Below are 21,927 nucleotides of genomic sequence, written 5' to 3'. Positions count from 1 at the left end.
ATGAAGTATCTTCTACAGACAGATGTTCTATCTTCATAAAGGACTTTGAGCTCAGTATTTGTGAAACGTTCTGCTCCTCCTGGTTAAATGTGAATGTGAGGGGAGTTAATACGTCACCGTGTTGAACCTGAGACAACAACAAACAGACAATGACGAGAAAGACTGAAGCAGCGTCTGCAGCCTGAGAAACAGATCATCAACATGCAGGTAAAGACTCAGCAAATGAAGTTCCTCATGTTTAATTCTGTGTGAAATTCCTCCAGCAGCTGAATGCATTTACATGACATTAGCATAAGAACAGAAAACGGGCTCATGGAGAATAAAGACTGAGCTGATTTCCTGCTAATGCTGCTAGCGCCCCCTACAGACTCAATCACAGCACAACAGAGACAATGTTTGGATCATCAAACATTTTACTGGATCTTAATTTATTCACTAACGTGAGAATTTCCTGAGACAGTTGCTCATCAGACTAAAAGCTTTAGCGTTGGTTGGGACTATTTCATATCATCCATATGACCATGTGATGTTGGTTTTCACTCTTCAAACGAGCCAACCAACCCCACAACGTGGACGGTGACATCAGTCTGAAATGGCAGCTTACTAGCTAGTTAGCTAGCTCGCAAGTCGGCTACGCAATCTAGTTAGTTCACACACAATCAACTCACACATGTTCTGATACCACGACGTCGGCTAAAATCAAACTTTAGTGAAACCAGGAAGTGATCAAAGCAGCAGTAATACTGTGCTATTCTTTATTCTTTTGTAATCTTGTTTAAATATTACATATTTATTTTCCTTAAAGTAGTAAAGTTTTTCGTTATCTTCTGTGTTAGTTTTGAGACAAATAGACACTACAGGTACATTTAAAACTGATTTTTAAACATATATTTGTGTAAATATGGGATTCGTGAGGATTACGTGTATTTATTTAAACCTGGATATGAAGCATATGTGTGGAGCTGTATGAGGCCTCACACCTGCCAAGGGGGAGACGGGGGAAGGAGGGAGGAACAGGGAGGAACCAGAACGTTTTGTTCAGGTTTTCGAGGCCAGATGGAGCAGGCGGCCTCAGTCCAGGGCTGTGTTTCCATGTAAACCTTAGACCAAGTCGTCACTGTAAACCTGAACACATTGTGTGTGTCTGCTGTTCATGTTTTCTGAGATATTTGGCAGAGGTGTGTATTTTGAGCTGATTTTGATGATTTCATTGTTTTGAACTCAAATCCCTCAATACTCCACCAACACTGTGTGTAACATAAATAGCATAAAAAAAAAATAAATAAAGATTCGCTGCGAGCAGGGTTCGAACCTGCGCGGGGAGACCCCATTGGATTTCAAGTCCAACGCCTTAACCACTCGGCCATCGCAGCCTACGTCACACATTATTTGAGACGTACTACTTGTGTCATCACATTGCTCACGTGACACTTGAAATCCTTGGTGACTGTTGAAGGCGACAGTTTCCAACATTCCACGGTTAACGGGTTCTTGTGAATAAGTAATGGCGTTAAAGTGCACTCTCACACGCCCCGTTACAAAACGTGAACACTGATTGGTCGAAACGATCCATCCCAACATCCGTGCAGCCGCATGGCAGCGCCTCCGCCATTTTGAACTGTCCAACAAACATTAACATTAATTAAAAAGAACTGATCAAACATGCCGTCTACAAGGCGCTATAAGATCGTAAAACTATACTTCACTTCATTTTCTTTAAATATGATATGAATATGCACATGTCCAACAAAGAAGAAACTGTCAACACTTACAAACCGTGTTTAAAAGTTGTCTATTCGTGTTTTTAAAGCTGCCTTCCTATTTTCGTCTTTCTTCTGTGCGTCCAAGCTTCGGTACCTTTTACGTATTTTATGTCAAAACTACAACTACATACAACCAATCCACTGTGTGTTAGCAGTAACAACAGTGGCAACGTGGCGAAGCTGCACACTGTCTGGGGATGTAGCTCAGTGGTAGAGCGCATGCTTCGCATGTATGAGGTCCCGGGTTCAATCCCCGGCATCTCCACTTTTAGTGTCGTTTATAGTCTGGGAAACTGGTTGGTTGCAGAACAAAAACTCTGAAACCACTGCTCGAAGCAAACATAAGTGAGATTGAAATAAAATGTAAGTATAATCTAGTAACATGGAATACAATATTGTGTCAGCAAATATGTACACAATTAGGCAGATATAAAAATACTTTTCACTATGCATTGTGGTGTGTATAATTGTGACCAATAAACACTATTTTTTGTGTATGACGTCGGATTTTTTAATTTGACAACAGATTATTTTGTCATTTTAACAAAAACTGATGGTTCCACTGGGGCTCGAACCCAGGACCTTCTGCGTGTAAAGCAGACGTGATAACCGCTACACTATGGAACCACATATCCGGCTATTTGGAAATATTACGTAGTTATCGCTGCAGTCGTGGTGGGCGGAGCTAATCCTGCATACCTGGACTTCACCTGTGGCCACAAAACTTCAGTCCAAAGACGAGGCAACGCTCTGCAGGTACGTTCAGCTGTTAATGGTTTAGATTCTTTCAGCAAACAGACCCTAGCAACTGTTTACTTTTGTTACATATTATTTTCAACACGTCAGGATGTATTTTATAATTTATTGGTTTATTTAATGCACTTTATTTATTTATTTATCTCCATTTTATGCATTTATTTCTACCAGTTGGTTTATATAAAAATCAAATGACTCTTATTTATTTATTTATTTATGTGGCATAGATAAGTGAGTATCTTATCTTTATCTTACCTTATTTTAATGATTGGGAACGCGAGGGTTAAAGGTCACTGAAGCTGAGTCCTACACCATCGTAAAAACCTCTTCAAGATAATTCAGATTTTAAACGTCTTTAACTTACTTATGTATTTATTTCCTTTACTTCCTAAAAGGTTTCCTGCAGGGATTTTCTCGCTGTGACATGAAATCTGTCTGAAAAGAAAACAAATACATTTTCCAGTTATAAATAAGATAATAATTAAAATTAATGTTATATTTGTTTTCTTGTTAGCCCTAAAACTCCTAAGATCACTCTGAATATTTAACTCCAGATGCATAGAAACAAGGACTGATTTCAGGTGAACACAGAACAGGACGTTTGTGTGTCGGGGCCCAATGAAAGAAGGAAGTGACCTTTCAAATGAAAGAGTGCAGTGTTTTGGGGGTCGGGTTGTTGCTAACTGTCCCTGATTTCATAGTCAAATACGAGCAGAGTAAACAAATGAGCTCAGCCGAAGAGGAAGACGAAGCCAACACAAAGATCAGAGTCAGAATTCTGTGACTGAGTCTGTTTAATCAGTTTTGACAAGATTTACACCACAACTTCTGTTTTTGTGTGTGTGTGTTTTACATGGCATTAAAAATAACATCTATTAACGACACAGCTTTAAATATAGGCTATAGAAATGATCACTGTAAACTATACGTACTATATGCTACTATATGCTAAGGTTTATAGTTACTGATAAAAGTCCAGCGTAGCTTCATTTCTTCCTCTCGTGTTGTGTAACCAAAGGGAAAAAGGTCGAGTACCTGAGCTGAATGGTTATTAAATGTTATTCTTTGTTTCAGCCTCCTAGCTAAGCTAACCCATCAACTAGCGGTGATCTGCTCTGCTACGCTAAGCTAACTGATGCTAACATCAAAGAAAGAACAAATAAAGTGGACTCACCGTCCTCATGTCCTCCTCAGCTCTGTCAGCATGGACACTACGGGTTTCTCTCAGGAGTTTGAAGTGACCGTTCACACCTCACCTGGTCCCACCTGTGGAACCTTCAACCGCCTGTGGCTCAACCTGATTGGCTCTCAGGGTGAGACTCCGCCCATCAGTGTGAACGAGGGCGACCCTCGTCTGTTACCTGGTTCGGTGAGTTTCATCTCGTGTCACAGCGTCTGCTCCTCTCTGCTTTCACATAATGTAGAGTTGTACTGAAGCTCAAAGCATTCACACGTATTATCTTCTCCTGTGATAACAAATTCATTTCCATTGTTTTCTCAAGATCTCTAGAAACGTTATCTAGCAAACACTGAACCACAAAACCAACAGCTCAGCTAGAGTAGGCTTATTATTACTGGTATTACCACATGATTACTTACATTAGTGTTAAGTCTCCTGTAGCAGGACTCGTCACTGGATGGTCCGTCCTGCTCTGACTGAGGCGCTTCCTCCACAGACGTGTCCGGTGCAGGTCCGGGCCGACAGTCCTCTGGGTCGGCTGCTTCTGGTGCGGCTCCGGCTGGAGGTTCAGACCGGATTCCCCAACCTGGACTGGCACTGCAGCCGGGTGGAGGTCCGCGGTCCGGCTGCAGGTCCAGGGTCAGCACCAGAGGATGCAGAAGCTCAGGTGTTCCTATGCGACAGGTGGCTGCGACCAGCAGATGGCGACGTGGAGCTTCGGAGCGGAAAGCGTGAGATTAAAGATTTCTGGACGTCTCCCAGATTCAAAGTGAATTAGCTTCTCTTCATTGTCTTTGTTCCTCCACAGTCTGTTTGATGAAGGACGAGACCGAAGAGAAGCTGAAGCAGCATCGACTCAAACAGATCAAACATCAACAGAAGCTCATCAGGTACAAGAGCATGAACAGCTGGAAGACTTTTTTTTACTAGGTTGAGTCTGCGGCCGTGGTTCTCGGCTGGAAAACAGCGGATTGTTGCCTCCATGTTGGGGTTGAGGTCCTGGTCTGATGGTCTGGAGATGGACTGACTGTCAGCGTTTTAGTTCCAACCCTCAACTCTCGTATGAACTGTGGGTAGTGACTGAATTATTGGCGTCAGGGCTTCGGTGACGTTCCTCAAACTTAGAGACGGGAGGAGGAGGCTGGAGGAGAGTTGAGGTGCCTTCAACATCTGATGAGGATTGAATCCCTTTAGAGCCACGTTCCTCAAACTTCACCCATAACACAAACACTTCATTCTAAACCGCCCCCAAAACAACCGCTTTACTAATATCACGACCAAACCTTTAATGAGCTGAACCGACTGAATTCTCACCTACTGAATGAGGTTTTCCCACTTTAAACAACAGGGATTCCTCGTGTGACTCCTCTTTCACCAAGTACAAGAACTGGGAGTTTCTCCTTCATCAAATGCTTCTTCACTTCATCAAATAATCCATTAGGTTCCAGAAGCTGCTTTATCTTTGCATACATTATTTATATATGATTGATTTTTCATACGTTAGCGGTGATGCTAACTGAGACTCTGCCCTAATCCACTGATCCATAATTCAAGCTGACGTTCAGTCCCAGGGTGGACTAACTTTCACTACCCAGACACCGTGACACCTCTAGTTGTCCACGATCTAAGCAGACCACTTTAGAGGTTTACTGGATATGGACAACTGGGACCTGGTCCGGCCTGGGAAAGACCCGGGAAATGGATAAAATCACTAAAACTTATTTAAATAGAAATCAAATAAACCCAATGAGAAACTCGACACAAGAAGCCGAGCGTCGGTTTCAACATCTTTCAGGTTCAGGTTCTGCTGTACCTGGTCTTTGGTCCTCATCGATTGTCTCTTTGTGTTGGTCAGATGGGGTGTGTTTGTCGACGGAGCTCCTCAGTGTGTTGACGTGAAGACGATGTCAGAACTGGGGCCAAACCTCAGCTACACTCACAAGAGGTGAATCCTCAAAGATCACAGCCACTGTGCTGAGGCCTGGTCAGGCTTCCAGACCAGTGGACGGGTTTAGAGGACACAGTCTGAGTTGTGTTTGTGTCTCGGTCCTCAGTCCATCCATCAACCTGCACTATCTGAAAGGCTTCGTCGGCCGAGTGGAGGCCTGGACCAGTTTCTCGGAGCTGGAGACGCTTTTCAGTTACATCCTGAACCAGAACAACATGGCCAGTAAGAAACAGTGCAACTCACGATCACTCGCACCCGACGGGTTTGTGTCCGTCTGCATCTTTGTCCTGTTCATTACAGAATATAACGGTGTCTCTCTAGGATACAACAAGATGAGATGAGATGAGATGAGATGAGATGAGATGAGATGAGATGAGATGAGATGAGATGAGATGAGATGAGATGATGTTTCAGGTAACAACAGTGCAAAATACATAAAGATTAAAAAAAAAATAGCACAAGGTAGAAAAGAGAAACTATATAAAAACAAATAAAACATGTTATGGTTCAAAAAATATTTTCATATTACATCAGGTTTTCGTAGCAAACCAACAGTAGAAAAAAAACATCTGGGGTAAATTGAGGGTTGAGGTGAGTAGGTTGAATATTAATGTAAGTAATGTAAAGTAAAAGTAAAAACAAATAAGATAAAAAAAAGAGAAACAAAAAATATGTCAAGCTACAAATTTAGAGGATATTAAAATGAATGGAAGTAACTGTGTTACCAAGAAAAGAATCTGTAAGAGCTGAGAGAAGCTGGTGAGCTCAGAGCCGCAGAATAATAATAATATGATATAATGAATAGTTAAAATCAGCAGTTTCTTTTCTTTCCTCCTCAGTGTCGGTGAAGACTCACTGGATGGACGACTGGTATTTCGGGTACCAGTGTCTGAACGGCTGCAACCCTCTGATGCTGCGTCAGGTCCACGTCCTCCCCCCGAACCTGTCCGTCACCCCCGACATGCTCCTCCCCTTCCTGCCTGGAGGCTCCTCCCTCCAGCTGGAGCTACAGGTGTGGATGTGGTTCTCTGAAATCCAGGTCCCGTCTTCCTCTCGGTTCTTAGGAAACACGGGACCTGGTGTCGGTTTAGTTTTGCCTCATGAAGAGTTCAGACGATGTGTTTGTTTTCCCCGATGACAGAAAGGAACCATGTACCTGTTGGACTACGAGGTTCTGGACGGGCTCCCGGCCAACGAGGTCAATGGAAAGCAGACGTACCTGTCCGCCCCGCTGGTCCTTCTGCACCTGAACCAGCAGGGACAGCTGGTCCCCATCGCCATCCAGGTGAGCTCCTGTCGAAGCCTCATCTCGTCCCAGGGCGACTTCATAGACCTCAAATCTACGCCAGTAAACAGCCACTACAGCAAACTCTGAAAGAAGGACTTTGAATATTGTTCTTTAATGCTCCACATTCGTGTCCACGTCCAGCTGCAGCAGAACCCCGGCCCCCAGAACCCGGTCTTCCTGCCCTCCGACCCCAGCTGTGATTGGCTGCTGGCTAAGATCTGGGTTCACACTGCAGACTTCCAGTGTCACCAGCTGATCTCCCATTACCTGAAGACCCACATGATGGGGGAGCTGAGCTGTGTGGCCACGCTGAGGAACCTCCCCGAGCATCACCCCCTGCACCAGGTGAACAGAACCACCACGGCCACAGAGAGTCAAACACCTGACGCCGTAGATTCAGCTTTGGTTCGTCTCTGAACGTCACATTTAAAGACCAGGACCTGATTCCAGGTCCAGGTCCAGGTCCTTAAACGGGGCCTGAAAATAAAAACCTTTGTTTCCAGGAGATGGAGCTGGAGCAGAACCAGTTCCCACCAGAGAGACTCCAGATAAACGTTCCTCCAGTCTGATTCATCATGTGATCGTCTGTTCTCGTCTCTGATTGGTTGTTTTTGTCGACAGCTGCTGATGCCTCACGTCAGGACGTCGCTGCAGATAAACCTCCAGGCCCGAGTGTCGCTGCTGGCGCCCAACGGAGTCTTTGATAAGGTCCAACCGGTCATTTATTCAGATTTCACTTCATTCATTATGTTTACTGAGCTGGGACGCTTCACATTAATCAGCGCTGTTGCGTTGGACGTCAGTGAACAGATATTAGAACAACATGTTCTGACCCACAATTACAAAAAGATCAATGGACCCAGAACCCAGAGACCAGGACTGATTCTATATGAGAGAGTTCGGTACAGTCCAGTCTCCTCCTGGATGAATTGATTCAGTGTGGAGGGGGTTTGAAATGGGACAGACACGGGTGAAGGTTTGGAAGCTTCTAGGTCGACAACATTCAACTTGTAGAAGTCCAGAATGTTCTTACAGGCTCGGTGGTTTCCAGATTAACCCTCACGTTTCCCTGCAGGCGGTGGGTTCTGGTCTGAAAACGTTACCCATCCTCCTCTCTCGGGCCTCGGCCAGGATCCAATATCGGTCCCTGTGTGTCCCCGACGACCTGAGAGACCGTGGCGTGGACAAACTACCACACAGCTACTACGCCCAGGACGCTCTGAGGGTCTGGGACGCCCTGCACAGGTGAACCAATCCAGACCAATGAATGTCTCACATCTGGTTCTGGTCTCATGTCTGGTTCCTGGTCTCATATCTGGTTCTGGTCTCATGTCTGGTTCCTGGTCTCACATCTGGTTCTGGTCTCATATCTGGTTCCTGGTCCTTAAACTAATGTCAACATGTATTTGTCACATTAGAACATCATCAACATCATCACATCAGAAACATCAGGACACTTGTTCTTCTTCATGGTTCCTGATAAACCAGTTCAGAGGGGGGACCTTGTAGACCACATTAGACCCTGATTAGACCTGAGGATGTTTCCTGGATCTTCTCTGATTGGCTCAATGAAAACCACATGACACTAAACCTCACTGAGAGGAACCAGGAACCATGTTACCTCCTATGGTTCCTGGTTCCTGTAGATGGTTGAAGAGACAGAGGCGACATAAACACACTGAGGGGAACAATCAGGATGAGGAACCACAGAGAAACCAAACATGACCAGTGTTACTTTCCCATGTGATTGTTCCTGGAAGCTGTGCGAGTTAAACTTGTGTGCGTCAGGTTTGTGGTCAGCTGGGTGGAGCTGTATTACCATGGAGACGATGACGTTCAACACGACTCAGAGCTTCAACTCTGGATTCAAGACATCAACACACACGGCTTCAGCCACAACTCAGGTGAACACATCACTGACAGTTTGCTCCCAAATGTAAACCACCTGGAAAAAAGGTTCCATCTGTCTTTGTCTTGGTTTGTCTTGGTTTGTCTCCAGCTGTTAGCCGCGTTAGCCCAAGTGCTAGCAGAATCCCCGACTAACGTATGCTTGGCTTGGTTCATGTGCTGTTTGAAGCTGGAAAGAAAACTCCTTCCTGCAGAGTGTGATGATACTTTATGTGTCTCCACTGGTCCCTCTTGGTGTCTTTGTCCTCAAATGTCCCATGGAGAGGACCAACGTGCTGTTTAGCGTCTTCCATCTTTATGGGTTGGTTCTGCTGCCTGTCACTACCGGATCAGCTGGTGCTAACGCTAACGCTACTTGGACAAACTGAGACACGTTCACAGTCGTTCTGCTGCAGGCGCTTCGCTGGGTTAAAGTTTGATCAGAGTCCTCGTGTCCGTCCTCTCAGGTTTCCCTCAGTCCTTCGTCTCCAGAGCTGAACTGTCCAAGTTTGTCACCATGTTCATTTACTGCTGCTCAGCTCTTCACGCCGCCGTCAACTTCTCACAGGTGAGTCACAGCAACGGCAACGACAACAACAACAACGCTGACAAATGTTGAACACGTGTCTCTGTGTCTCTGTCTCCAGCTGGACTTCGCTCTCTGGATCCCAAACTGTCCCGTCTACATGTTGCGTCCTCCACCGCAGGTCAAAGGCGTCACGACCGAGGACGACGTCCTTTCCTCCCTGCCCGAAGTAAACGCAGCCTGTCGAGTCCTGATGGTTCTGACGGGTTTGTCGCAGCCCGGCGTCGACTTTGTGAGGCTCCGCCCACTTTATACTAACTTTATGATGTAACGCGTTGGGGGGGGCGGGACCAGTAACGCTACAGAATAATAACCTAGAAATAAGGACTCAACACGTTTCCCTTTGTTTTAGTGCAAAGAAGAACATGATGAAAGTCTTTACATTTAATGAACTGAACTATTACAATGTGATGAAGAACCGGACGTTTCTAAAGAAAAAGAAGTGGAGTTTCTGCTCAGTTCTGGTCTCACTAGCTCTGTTTCCATCACAGCTCAAAATAAAAGCGTTATTTCTGAAACAATAACAAAATAATAATAATACATTTTATTTAGGACACGTTTCATAAGAGCAGTTACTTTAATGAGAAACCAGGAGTCACGGTCCGTGTGTGTCGCCCCCTGCAGGTCCGTCTGTGCCACTACAAGGAGGCCGTGTTCAGAGACGACGCCCACCGCAGGCTGGTGGAGGAAGTGCAGGCGCGACTCGAGGCCATTTCTGATGACATCACAGAGCGGAACAGGAGCCTGGAGCTGCCGTACGTTTACCTCTGTCCCCGACGCATCGAGAACAGCGTCGCGATCTAACGCCGGCGGGAAAAGTTCAGCTCTTCACTCAGTCGACTCTTCTGAACAGCTCTTTATTTATAGTCTGATATTTTGGTCCAACACAGCAAATGTTTGTGATGTTTGTGTCGTATAACAAACCTAATAATTATCTCATTCTGTCCAGTTATTCTGTTACATTCTTGCTGTTGTTTAATATTTCATTAAAACTTTGAACAAATGAACAAAACACTGTAACCAAATCCACACGAGCAACAACCAGAACCAACCTGCAGTAAAGAAACGGTAGAAACGTTTAACAGGAGTTTGGTTCATGGAGGACGAGGGACGTCAGACTGACATGAAAACTGTTTCCTCTCTGTTGCGTCACCTCTTCCTTGTTTCTATCCTCTAATTATGGAGGATTTTAGGACGTGGAAAACAGCGCCCCCTGCAGGTGGAAGGAAGCCATCGTTTGGTTTCTCTTGACCAACATAGAACCGTCATCATCAAACCACTGAATGAAATAATGTGAGATTAGTTAGTTTATGTTGAGCAGACGGAGGATTTGGAGGATTTATTAAAAAATAAAAGTAGTAAGTTATTATAATATGTGTCTGTCTGATGTCACATGAGTTTAAGTCCCAGTAAAAGGAAACATGTTGTTTATGTGCCAGATAATAAGAAGCTGTGATTGGTTGTTGGACGATGAACGTTTTATTCTCGTTGAGCTCGTTTCTCTGACGTGTCCTGATTCCAGACAGGAAACTTTAACATCACAGAAAATAAATAAATGATTCGATCTAACGTGAAACTTCAGTATCGTCACTATTGATTGTGAATGTTCTTGATATCAGTTTTAAAATAAAAATAAAAAGTCACGTTTTGAACACACTGGAAATGGATCATTTGGACAAACGTTGTTTTTTGTCCGGTGAGTTTTCACTGATCTGATGTATTTTAACGTATCGTACGGTGAAGTCTCGCTCACATAAATATCACAGCAGCTAAACCTTCATAAACAGAAGAAAACAACAGATGAATCTAAATATCAGCCTGGTGAACTGAACGAAGGGTTTTAATTAAAGATGTTTTCATCTTTCATCATTGAATCACTGATCGGATTCAAACCAGAACAAACGTGTCGTCGGCTCAGACCTTTAATAAATAAGATAATACTGAAACTAAAACACTTTAGTTTCTGCTGCCTGGTGGTTGAACCAGAGTCTTTTCACATTTACGACGTTTTCTTTTCAAAACCTCAAATAAAGAAATATCTGAGTTAGAGCCAGAATAGTTCCAGGAGGGAAACCTCCTCCTGCTACTTTACTCTCCTGTTAAATACTGGACCACAGCTGGACGTCACCTGTTAGTCATGTGACGGGTTTAAAGGTCTGTGATTGGTTGGAGGAGGGTCCAGGTGATGATGCAGAGGTAAATTTCATAATAAAATCCAGATGTTTCCAGTCTGGAGCAATAATACATTCGCCCTCCCTCCTCCATCTTCACCTGCTCGTCCTCCCAAACCTTCCTCCTCTAGCCGACCGGATCCACCACCAGGACCTTACACTCCCTCTTGGCGATCTTGTCCAGCGACAGCAGCGTCTTGTCCTGGGGGGGGAGGTAGAGGGGCCGTCCGACCGGAGAGCCCACGGGGGGAGTGATGGCTCGCCGCTCCATGGCGCTGCCCGTCCTGGAACGACACGTTCACATTTACAAACCAACACTGTCACATGGAGCAGAGGAGCTGCTGATGTCACCGGCCGGTCGGTACCTCATGATGTGGGACCGGGACGGCTGCTGGTGGGAGAAGGACTGGGACCGGCCCAGACTGGCCTGGTGTCGGTCCAGCAGGTCTCGGACCGCCGGACTGGACGGACTGTTTTTACCTGAGAGGAGACCAGAGCCTGTCAACCTCCACATGAGGACTACGCTGTTAGTGTTGGCTTTATTATTAATATCCAGCTCATCACCTCTAAGGTGATGAGCTGGAACTAGATAAGCTTCAACTTGTCCAGAGAGTTAGCAGGAGGAGAGAGCTAGCAGGAGGAGAGAGCTAGCAAGAGGAGAGAGCTAGCAAGAGGAGAGAGCTAGCAAGAGGAGAGAGCTAGCAGGAGGAGAGAGCTAGCAGGAGGAGAGAGCTAGAGGAGGGGAGAGAGCTAGCAAGAGGAGAGAGCTAGCAAGAGGAGAGAGCTAGCAGGAGGAGAGAGCTAGCAAGAGGAGAGAGCTAGCAGAGGAGAGAGCTAGCAAGAGGAGAGGCTAGCAGGAGGAGAGCTAGCAGGAGAGCTAGCAAGAGGAGAGAGCTAGCAAGAGGAGGAGCTAGCAAGAGAAGAGCTAGCAGGAGGAGAGAGCTGCAGAGGAGAGAGCAGCAGGAGGGAGAGCTAGCAGGAGAGCTAGCAAGAGGAGAGAGCTAGCAAGAGGAGAGAGCTAGCGAGACGAGTTAGCAGAGGAGAGAGCTAGCAATGAGAGAGAGCTGCAGGTAAGAGCTAGCAGGAGAAACTAGCAAGGAAAGAGCTAGCAGAGTTGAGAAGCTAGCAGGAGAGCTAGCAAGGAGAAGAGCTAGCAATGAGAGAGCTAGCAAAGGAGAGAGTAGCAGGAGAGCTAGCAAGAGGAGAGAGCTAGCACAGAGGGAGTAGCTAGTCAGGAGGAGAGAGCTAGCAGGAGAGCTAGCAAGAGGAGAGCTAGCAAGAGAGAGAGCTAGCAAGAGGTAGAAGCTAGCGAGAGGATGAGAGCTAGCAGAGAGTCTAGCAAGAGGAGAGCTAGCAAGAGGAGAGAGCTAGCAAGAGGAGAGAGCTAGCAGAGGAAGAGCTAGCAAGAGGAGAGAGTAGCAAGAGGAGAGAGCTAGCAAGAGGAGAGAGCTAGCAGGAGAGAGAGCTAGCAAGAGGAGAGAGCTAGCAGGAGAAGAAGCTAGCAGGAGGAGAGAGCTAAGCAGGAGATAAGCTAGCAGGGATGTAGAGCTTAGCTATCAGGGAGATTAGCTAGCAGGAGAGCTAGCAAGTGGAAGAGCTAGCAAGAGGAGAGATTGCAGCAGGATGGAGAATAGCAGGAGAGAGAGCTAGCAGGAGGATAGAGCTAGCAGGAGTAGGAGCTAGCAAGAGTGTAGAGGCTAGCAGGATAGCTAGAAAGGAGAGAGCCCAGCAAGAGGAGAGAGCTAGCAGGAGGAGAGAACTAGCAAGAGGAGAGAGCTAGCAGGGGTAGAGAGCTAGCAGAGGAGAGAGCTAGCAGGAGGAGAAGCTAGCAGAGGAGAGCTGCAGGAGGAGCTAGCAAGATGGAGGAGAGCTAGCGGAGGAGAGAGCTAGCGGGGAGAGAGCTAGAAGAGGAGAGAGCTAGCAGGAGGAGAGAGCTAGCAGGAGGAGAGAGCTAGCAAGAGGAGAGAGCTAACAGGAGGAGAGAGCTAGCAGGAGGAGAGAGCTAGCAGGAGGAGAGAGCTAGCAGGAGGAGCTAGCCAGCTACACATGATAGAAAGAAACAACATAACAGCCCCTTTCCTATTGGTGGAAACATGCATCCATCAACCAATCAGGACATGATGTGTCAGTGGTTGCTAAGCAACAGTGAGGCTATATTCAGTCTATGGAGACAGGAGACAGTTTAGAGACATTCAGACATTATTACTGGTTGGACACCTGATAGTTTTGGTCCTAAACAGTTTTACTGGATCTGATGGTTTTAGCTCCAACGTGTTTTCACAGTTTGACAGAATGAAACCAAACCAGGAACAAAGTGAAACAGTTTTTAACAGGAAGTAGAATCAGACTCTAGGAACATTAGACTCCGACTAATTTGGCCCAAGCCCCGCCCACTAACATGGAGGGGGAGGGGCTTATGACCTATACTGCAGCCTCCAGCCACCAGGGGGAGTTTGTTTGTCCTGTTAGAGTCAGTCTGTGGTTTTATTGATCTCGCTGATGAATCTTTGACCTGAACTTGGTGAAGATGCTGGAGGGGATTCACTGTGTCACTGGTTTTGTTTTGTTGGACGTTTTGTTGCTAAATTGTAAAAGCAAACTAAAAAGACAAATAAAAACAGATTCTCACGTGACAGAGGCCGAGCGTCCGGAGGCGGGTTTGAGACGGACGCTGTGAACTGGAGCTTCAGCTTCATGTGTTGACTCAGCTGCACGGAGACACAACAACAAATAAATACAGACATAAATACTTCTGGGTATTTATTCTTCTTATTCTACTTCTGGGTACTTCAGACTCTGTAACTATGGAATATTTATTCTGTTTATTTATTCTTATTAATACATTTATTTTCCATTCATGTATTTGCTATTTTATTGAATTAATTTAATTTAAACACACTCATTATTGTCGGTAGTTGTGTTGTTCTCGTGGTTTGAACATGTTGTTCAGTGCTGATTGTCTCTATCAGTGGACACGTGTCCACCACATGTCCAGTGCTGATTGTCTCTATCAGTGGACACGTGTCCACCACATGTCCAGCGTCGTAGGAGGAAAGTTTGGGACGCACCTCGTAAAGTCCTGGTCGGAGGATCTGGAAGGAGACGCTGAAGGACAGAGTGCTTCCTTTCCTGCAGTGTCCCAGGTTACTGAGAGGAGTGTGACAGACGACGGAGGACAACGCTGTGTCCTCGCCCTGGACACGACCTGCAGACACGTCCCCCAGACACCGAATAACACACACATCTTCTATAGTTCATACATGCGTCTGTCGTCACGCTGATAAAAGCCTCGGAATCAAAACACCTGGACTTGAAGACGTTTCATCCGAGCAGCTCAGCAGCTCAACCTCCACGGAAATTAGTGGCACCAGCTTCTGGTGGTTTTACCCACAGAGTTTATTCATATTTAAACCTCAACTTCCCACTAGTCTCAGAACTGAAGCAGCTGCTCAGATGAAACGTCTTCAAGAAATTCTACAAGTTTCCTTTATTCAACGACTTTTGGAAAACATAAATATATCTTTATACAGTATATAAATATATATTTATACTGTATATAAATATATCTTTATACAGTATATAAAGATATATATTTATACTGTATAAAGCCAGAGTCTGATCAGCACAGTCTGAGGGCGGAGCCACCGTATTGATGCCCCGCCCACTCGTTTCCTTTTCCTTTAATGAATCCTACGCTTGGCTCCGCCTCCACCAGCTACAGGGAAACGTTGACTTATTCTCTCAACTTATTTATAAAAATAGTTATTACAACTCTCACGGCCCCGTGGGGCCTCTTTATGAAGCAGTTGGCATGGCAACGTGTGGTCGCCATGGCATCACATCCTGTTTCTATGGCGTCAAATAACAAACTATAATGAAACATTCACTAACATTAACTACCTAAAGTGACTGAAACCATCCTTGATTGAAAATGACTTTAAATGATTATTTTAGTGTTTTAGTTTGACCCCGCCCACTGACACGGAGGGGGTGGAGCTTATGGTCAATACTGCAGCCTCCAGCCACCGGGGGGCGCTCCAGCGGCTCTGGGCTGACTGTAACGTGACTGACCCTCTGGAGTCCAGACGAGCCGCACGGCCAGGAAGTCCTGCAGGTTGTTGAGCAGCACGTATTTGACCTTGAAGTGCTCTTTGACCTTGACGGAGCTGGGGCAGCTCGCCATCATGACGAAGCGCGGCCGGTCCAGACGGATGCTGGGCAGCCTGGCGGCGAAGCAGACACAGGAAGCGTCTTTAACTCTGTAGCTCTCAGCACACGACGTATAAATGCACATTCAAACATTTAAACGTGTCTGAACCAGTCGTTACCTGTAGTGTGTGTAGATACAGTTGGTGAAAGGCATCTTGGGAGTCGACCACTGCAGCACCGCGACCAGAGGAACCTCCAGTCCCTGAACACATCACAGAGCTCCTCAGAACTTCATGGTCCATGTTTATATGTTACATTTACGTTTTATCTTTTTAAATCTCAGCGTTGGCACATTTTCTGTTTCCATGTGTCTGTAGCTGCATCGTAGCCTCTGAATAACGTTAGATCCTGTGTGTGATGCAAAAGTCAGAACTGACCATAAGTTTCTTTTAACGTGACTTTGTTAGAACCAGGCTTTAATTCCTGTTTTCTAACAGGAAGCTCAGATATAATGTGTCCTCATGTTTCTCCGGTTCATTTAGTGCAACTGCAAAATATTAATATTGTTTGATTTGCTTTGTTTTGTTTTTTGGGTCATTGTGACAAACAATGACAATAATAAAAAGAAGTGGAGCTGTGAAAGTCCAGGTTCTGGTCTGAGCTCAGTGATTATTACATGTAATTATATATTTTTCTGACTGCAGCGACTGTTTCACCTCGTTGGACTCGTCCTGGTTTGTGTCGTTCAGGTGCAGGTGGAACAGGAAGTCGTGCTCCTCCAGAGCGCTGAGCATGCTGGGAAGGCGGCAGGACAGACTGTCCACACGGCAGAAAGACGCCATCGCCACCTCCCCGGACTGATGGCTGCAGACACACACACAGAGACACACAGAGACACACACACACACAGAGACACACAGAGACACACAGAGACACACACACACACACAGACACACACACACACACACACACAGAGACACACACACAGAGACACACACACAGAGACACACACACACACACACAGACACACACACAGACACACACACACAGACACACACACACACACACACAGACACACACACAGAGACACACACACACACACAGAGACACACACACACACAACACACACCACAGACACACAGACACACACAGAGACACACACAGAGACCACACACAGAACACACACACAACACACACACACACACACACACACACACACACACACACACACACACACACAGACACACACACACACACACACACACACACACACACACACACACACAGAGACACACACACACACACACACACACACACAGTGTGAGTTTGGACTCTCTGGCCTGAAGCTGTAACAGCTGATTGATGAGTTAACGAACCAGACGTTGTCGACCAGCAGGACGGATCCGTCCGGCATCACCGGCAGGTAGGACGCGTTCAGGTTCGGCAGAATACGAACGTCCCGAACACTCAGCTCCTCCTGGGAAGACTCGTTCAGGACTGTGAGGACACGAAGACCAGGACACACACGAGACACTGTAAACATCGCTACAGTCCTTAAAACAGACACGAGACCTCAGATTACCGTACTTCCGCACTATAATGCGCACATAAAAACCTCCAATTGTCTCAGAAGCTGACAGTGCGCCTTATAATCCGATTCGCTTTATAATCCGGTTTTATAATCCGGTTCGCTTTATATATGGACCAATACTGAGACACAACAGGTCTCGCAACTACGGTAAACAGCCGCCGACTTAATTTTCCCGTAGAAGAAGAAGCGCGCGGTGCATGCTGGGATATATGAGTGCGCGGGGCGGCCGTTTCATTTCCGTTTGTTTTTTTATGTTAAGGCCCCAAAATGGCTCCTATTAAGAGACGCGATTACGACGCAGTCTAAACTCAAGGCGATCAGTCACGCAGTAGAACACGGGAATTTAACATTAACGAATCAATGGTGCGGAAGTGGAGGAAGCAACAAGACCTGCGCCAAGTAAAGACTAAACAGAGTTTAGAGGGAATAAAGCGAGATGGCCGCAGTTATTCATTTATTCACCGCGATGATGCCAAAGAGCTTTTTCTCTCCGCTGCGCTTCCTCTCCTAACCGATAAACTACCGTATTCCCGCACTATAAGGCGCACCTAAAAACCTCCAATTTTCTCAAAATCTGACAGTGCGCCTTATAATGCGGAAAATACGGTAACTTCGTCCTGATCCGGTCTCTGGAGGCCGGTTAGAGTCCAGGTCTGAGTCAGTGTGAACACACGTGGGTCACGTTAAATGCTGATTATTTCCCAGTGTCTTTATTTTATTTTCTTCGTCTCTAAAATAAATTAGAACTTAACATGTGAGAGTTTTTCCATCTGGTTCCTAAATCTGGATCATGTCTCCAACCAGCTGTTCCTGGTTCTGGTTCTGGTCCAGGTACAGAAGGTGAATTAACCGGACTGAGACTTTGCTTTACATGCAGATGATCTGGTCCAGCAGCTTTTACGATTCTCCCATTAGTGATTATTAGTATATGAGTGTTTGTCTCGTGTCTGAACACGTACGTTCCTGATTTCACTGAACCAGATTCACTTGAGATGAAGAAGGAAGATGAATGAAAATGGAAAAGCACCTTTCAGGACGACGAGCTGCTTCCCAGACACCGTCATCTGTTTACAGCGGACGGTGGGCGGAGGCAGGACGGTCAGGGTGGTGCTCACTGTAGAAGAAGAAGAAGGTTTCATCTTTAATCAGCGTGTCTTTTAACCTGACGGTGCTGACGGGGAAACGCCGCCCCCTGTGTCTACGACGGGAACTACAGGTAGAATTCACGCGTCTGCACCTTGAGCCTTGAAGGTGTTCAGGTCGTGTCTGAAGGTGTGTGTCGGCTCGCGCTGCTGCAGGACGCTCAGGTAGCCGAGCTCCTGGACCTCAGCTTTCTCCGCCTCACGTTTCCAGACCGTGACCATCACCTGAACACAACCAGAGAAGAGGATCCGGTCAGAAACCGGCGCCCGGGCGTCTCCACCAGGTCCAGGGAGGAGCAGGGCATCGGGTCTCACCTTCACTTTCAGGGTGCTGACCGGGAGTTTGTCCAGAGAGACGGTCAGCGGGAAGATCACCTCGTCCATCAACACCACCGGCTCGTCCAGAGGAGACTGAGACATGGACACGGAGACGAAGCGAGGACACATTCAACACACCAACAGTGGGAGAGCAACAAGCTAAAGATAAAGTTTCCTGAACCCGTACGGATCCTATAACAGGATTTATTCTTGGGACATGTTTGATATCTGAACCAAATCTCACATCAACTCAGTGAAACACGTTGGGTCATCGTTTACCAACAGACTGACGTGTTCCTCTCGGGTATTTTCGTGCTAACTCCGTGTATTAGTATTTGTTGGACACCGCTGACGTACCAGGACGGGCGCCCTGCGGAACTCCCTGGACGCCGTCCCGGACGAGTTGTGGATGAGCAGCGGTTTGCAGTCCCTGAAGCTCCGGCACCGGGAGTCCACCCGGCTGCCGAGGGCTGCGATGGCGGCCTCGGCGGCGGCGATGTAGTCCTCCTCGCCGTCCTCGTTGGCCTCGTCTCCGCTGCCCTGGTAGTCGTGGTGATGGTTGCCCCGGTGACGGCTGCTCTCGCCCGGACTCACGCTCGCCACGGCGCACAGAGACCCGGCCAGCTCCCTCCACGCCCGGCCGCTCGCCGACTCCGTCCCGAAGCCCGGGGCGCCGCCGTCAGCGCCCTCTGGTGGGAGAGTGAAACCGTGCACATGTGAAGCTGAGGCGGCTTTTTTAACCTCCACGGATGAAATGATCGTGACAAGAGCATCGGACGAGACAGGGAAAGAAGAAGAAGAAGAAGATCTTCCTCATTCATGGCCTTATTTAACAGAACTGTTCCTTATTGTCGACTCAGAGAATCCGTTGAGTTTTAACCTGAAGAGAAGCTGTTAAAATGATCCAGATGCTCATGTTGGACCTCTGGTCTGTTCAGTCTAGATTATTCGGAAACAACGTTTTTCATTTTGATAAATTATCAATGGATGTGTTGTTTCATTAATGACAATCATTTTTCACAGTCTGTACTTTCTTTAACTTGAGTAACTTGAGTTGAATCAGTACTTTTACCAGAGTATTTTTTCACACAAGTATCTGTACTTTAACTTTAGCACAGAATGAGAATATTTCAGCCACTAGACAATTATTTCTTCCAAGTAACTTGGAAATTCAGTTCCAAATTTTAATATGAAGATCTGAGGGCGGTGTCCACCAGAAATTCACTGTCCTGTCATATTCGTGTAACTCTCCATCTGGGCTTCAGTATGAGGTGTTTCTGAGAAGAACTTAGTATTCGCTGAACTCTGGACGGTCGCTCGGACTCAGCTGAGTCCAGGTTTAACAGATAACTAACATCAGAAATAAATTAGAACTTAATGTGTGAGAGACTTTAGAGCTTGATCCAAAATCTGTATTCCAGTCATTTTAACTTCAGTTCTAGGTCAAATAACTTTTCATTACTGCGTTTCTACAGAGCTACAGATCCGTACTTCACTGCAGCCAATGATCAATTTCTGCTTTCTGCACAAACATGCACATCTTCAGACTCTGGCTTTTCACTATCTTTAGATTATTTGTTTGATTAATTGATCCTTCGGTCAAAAAAGAAAGAAATCTTTAAGAAATGTAAAATAATGTCATCAGCTTGGTTTTATCCAAACTGCAGACTCCCCCCTTCTATGTTTAAACCGCATACTTTCTTCTATTATCTTCTAATTTTGTGATCTTATCATAGATAAACCTTTAAAATGATAACAAGAATTAAATTCTTACTTTTAGGGTGATGGCCTTTGGTTTTAAGAATGAGGGGAAAAAATAAAAAATAAAAACATGTTGCGTGCAGACTATAGTTATTACGGTAGTCGGATAGGAAGCGCCAGTGACCATGGTGCGCGTAGACTGCACTTATTACGGTAGCCGGTTGACGTTACAGAGATAACAGTTTAAAGATGAATAAATATATCAAAATAAATGAAAACATAATTGTCCCAGTTTCTTCATTTCATCATGATAACATCTGTTTCATTTTATCCTATTTTAGCTCTAAATGTCTCCGGATTTCATTAGAGAATCCTGGTCACCTGTGTTTATTGCCTAGAATTGCATGAATTTTGAATGGACTCTGGTGTAGTCACCACGAAGGACGTTAAAGACTCATTTTACATTATTTTACATGGACACAAACATGTCGCCTCTCTCATCCGGAGCCGGCTGGATGGGGGCATCCTCCCCCGGCTCTCCTCCTCCTCCTCCTCCTCCTCCTCCTTACCGGGGCCGTGCTCGGTCGGTGTCGCCACAGCGTCCCGGCTTCGGAGCACCAGGAGGAAGCGGACGGTCTCCCCCAGGTAGAGGTGACTGCGGCGGGGCAGGGTGCGGTACCGGGCCGGATCCGACAGATCCGTGATGGGCACCGCGGGGAAATACATAAAATACTCGCACTGCGACTCCATCATCTGCACCATGGCGACGACCGGAGGAGGCTGAGCGGGGAGGACCAGCGTCAACGCTCCGGGACTCGAACAATAGAGCGAACACTTCCTGCTTTCAAAGTAAAAGCGCCACAGAAGCTGGTTAACGAGGCGGAAAACTAAAAAAAAAAATGGCGCCCCCCTAGCGGCCATTTTGTTTTTATACTTTTAAATCTTTTATCAGCCAAAATACAACTAACACGTATTTTATCAGAATAATTCAATAACGCAACCAAAACAACACAATAACAGTTGTTTGCTTGTGTATTTATTTATTTAGCAAGTTGTATTTATTTTAAGTTTTACCTGCTTAAGTCTCTTGGACACATTATCACTGATGATGACATGTATGTGAACGCTGTGTTATATATGGTGTTCAGACAATGTCAATGTCATGAATCTCTTCAGAGCTTAATGTTTCCCTCTTTATACTGAGTCATTTTAAAAAGTATTCCAAGCTTCAGGTCGCCTATAATGACTGTTTGTAGTTCATTCATGTCATGCTTTATGAGGAAAGTATTAATTGTTGTTGTTTTCTAAATGTTAACTATTCCATCTTGTTATTGTTGTAAGTTAATAATAATGATTCATTGATTTTATATAGCGCCTTTTCCGTTTTAGATGCTCAAAGCGCTTACAGCTGAATGCATCATTCACACAGTCACATCCTGGCAGACCG

The 21,927-nt window shown here is 45.9% G+C and overlaps 2 protein-coding genes and 3 non-coding genes across 5 annotated transcripts; 2 read left to right on the top strand and 3 right to left on the bottom strand.

The window, feature by feature from the left end:
* Positions 1-1,291: 1,291 nt before the first annotated feature.
* On the bottom strand, positions 1,292-1,373 carry trnas-uga. Its single transcript has one exon. It is a non-coding gene; the product is annotated as a tRNA-Ser (tRNA).
* Positions 1,374-1,956: 583 nt separating this feature from the next.
* On the top strand, positions 1,957-2,028 carry trnaa-cgc. Its single transcript has one exon. It is a non-coding gene; the product is annotated as a tRNA-Ala (tRNA).
* Positions 2,029-2,317: 289 nt separating this feature from the next.
* Positions 2,318-2,390, bottom strand: trnav-uac. The gene has a single exon. It is a non-coding gene; the product is annotated as a tRNA-Val (tRNA).
* A 970-nt stretch (positions 2,391-3,360) lies between these two features.
* Positions 3,361-10,984, top strand: zgc:152891 (uncharacterized protein LOC767741 homolog). Its single transcript, XM_047607564.1, has 14 exons — positions 3,361-3,888; positions 4,196-4,430; positions 4,508-4,589; positions 5,555-5,644; positions 5,754-5,869; positions 6,487-6,659; positions 6,789-6,932; positions 7,077-7,280; positions 7,557-7,643; positions 8,011-8,180; positions 8,724-8,839; positions 9,290-9,390; positions 9,470-9,640; positions 10,033-10,984. The coding sequence occupies exons 1-14, from the start codon at positions 3,655-3,657 to the stop codon at positions 10,210-10,212; spliced, it is 2,103 nt and encodes a 700-aa protein (XP_047463520.1). The 5' UTR covers positions 3,361-3,654; the 3' UTR covers positions 10,213-10,984.
* Positions 10,865-21,307, bottom strand: trappc14 (trafficking protein particle complex subunit 14). Its single transcript, XM_047607573.1, has 13 exons — positions 21,050-21,307; positions 19,137-19,468; positions 18,777-18,872; positions 18,557-18,686; positions 18,347-18,433; positions 17,105-17,225; positions 16,445-16,592; positions 15,908-15,990; positions 15,651-15,802; positions 14,648-14,784; positions 14,209-14,287; positions 11,945-12,059; positions 10,865-11,863 (listed from the first exon to the last, which is right to left on the bottom strand). The coding sequence occupies exons 1-13, from the start codon at positions 21,240-21,242 to the stop codon at positions 11,707-11,709; spliced, it is 1,830 nt and encodes a 609-aa protein (XP_047463529.1). The 5' UTR covers positions 21,243-21,307; the 3' UTR covers positions 10,865-11,706.
* Positions 21,308-21,927: the final 620 nt, after the last annotated feature.

Source organism: Mugil cephalus, chromosome 15 (genome assembly GCF_022458985.1).
Source record: "Mugil cephalus isolate CIBA_MC_2020 chromosome 15, CIBA_Mcephalus_1.1, whole genome shotgun sequence".
NCBI lineage: Eukaryota > Metazoa > Chordata > Actinopteri > Mugiliformes > Mugilidae > Mugil > Mugil cephalus.
Note: the sequence above shows the minus strand (reverse complement) of the source record. Positions and strands in the feature narration are given on the sequence as shown.

What these genes read in the sequence shown, in the direction of transcription:
- trappc14 (XM_047607573.1), bottom strand. Translation starts at nt 21,242, where the DNA reads ATGGTGCAGATGATGGAGTCGCAGTGCGAGTATTTTATGTATTTCCCC. An exon ending in GCAGCTCGTCGTCCTGAAAG is followed by an intron (nt 17,226 to 18,346) that starts GTGCTTTTCCAT and finishes GTGTCCTCACAG; the next exon opens with TCCTGAACGAGTCTTCCCAG. An exon ending in TCCCGGTCCCACATCATGAG is followed by an intron (nt 11,864 to 11,944) that starts GTACCGACCGGC and finishes GTGTCGTTCCAG; the next exon opens with GACGGGCAGCGCCATGGAGC.
- zgc:152891 (XM_047607564.1), top strand. Translation starts at nt 3,655, where the DNA reads ATGCTAACATCAAAGAAAGAACAAATAAAGTGGACTCACCGTCCTCAT. An exon ending in CTCGTCTGTTACCTGGTTCG is followed by an intron (nt 3,889 to 4,195) that starts GTGAGTTTCATC and finishes CTTCCTCCACAG; the next exon opens with ACGTGTCCGGTGCAGGTCCG. An exon ending in GGAGCTTCGGAGCGGAAAGC is followed by an intron (nt 4,431 to 4,507) that starts GTGAGATTAAAG and finishes GTTCCTCCACAG; the next exon opens with TCTGTTTGATGAAGGACGAG.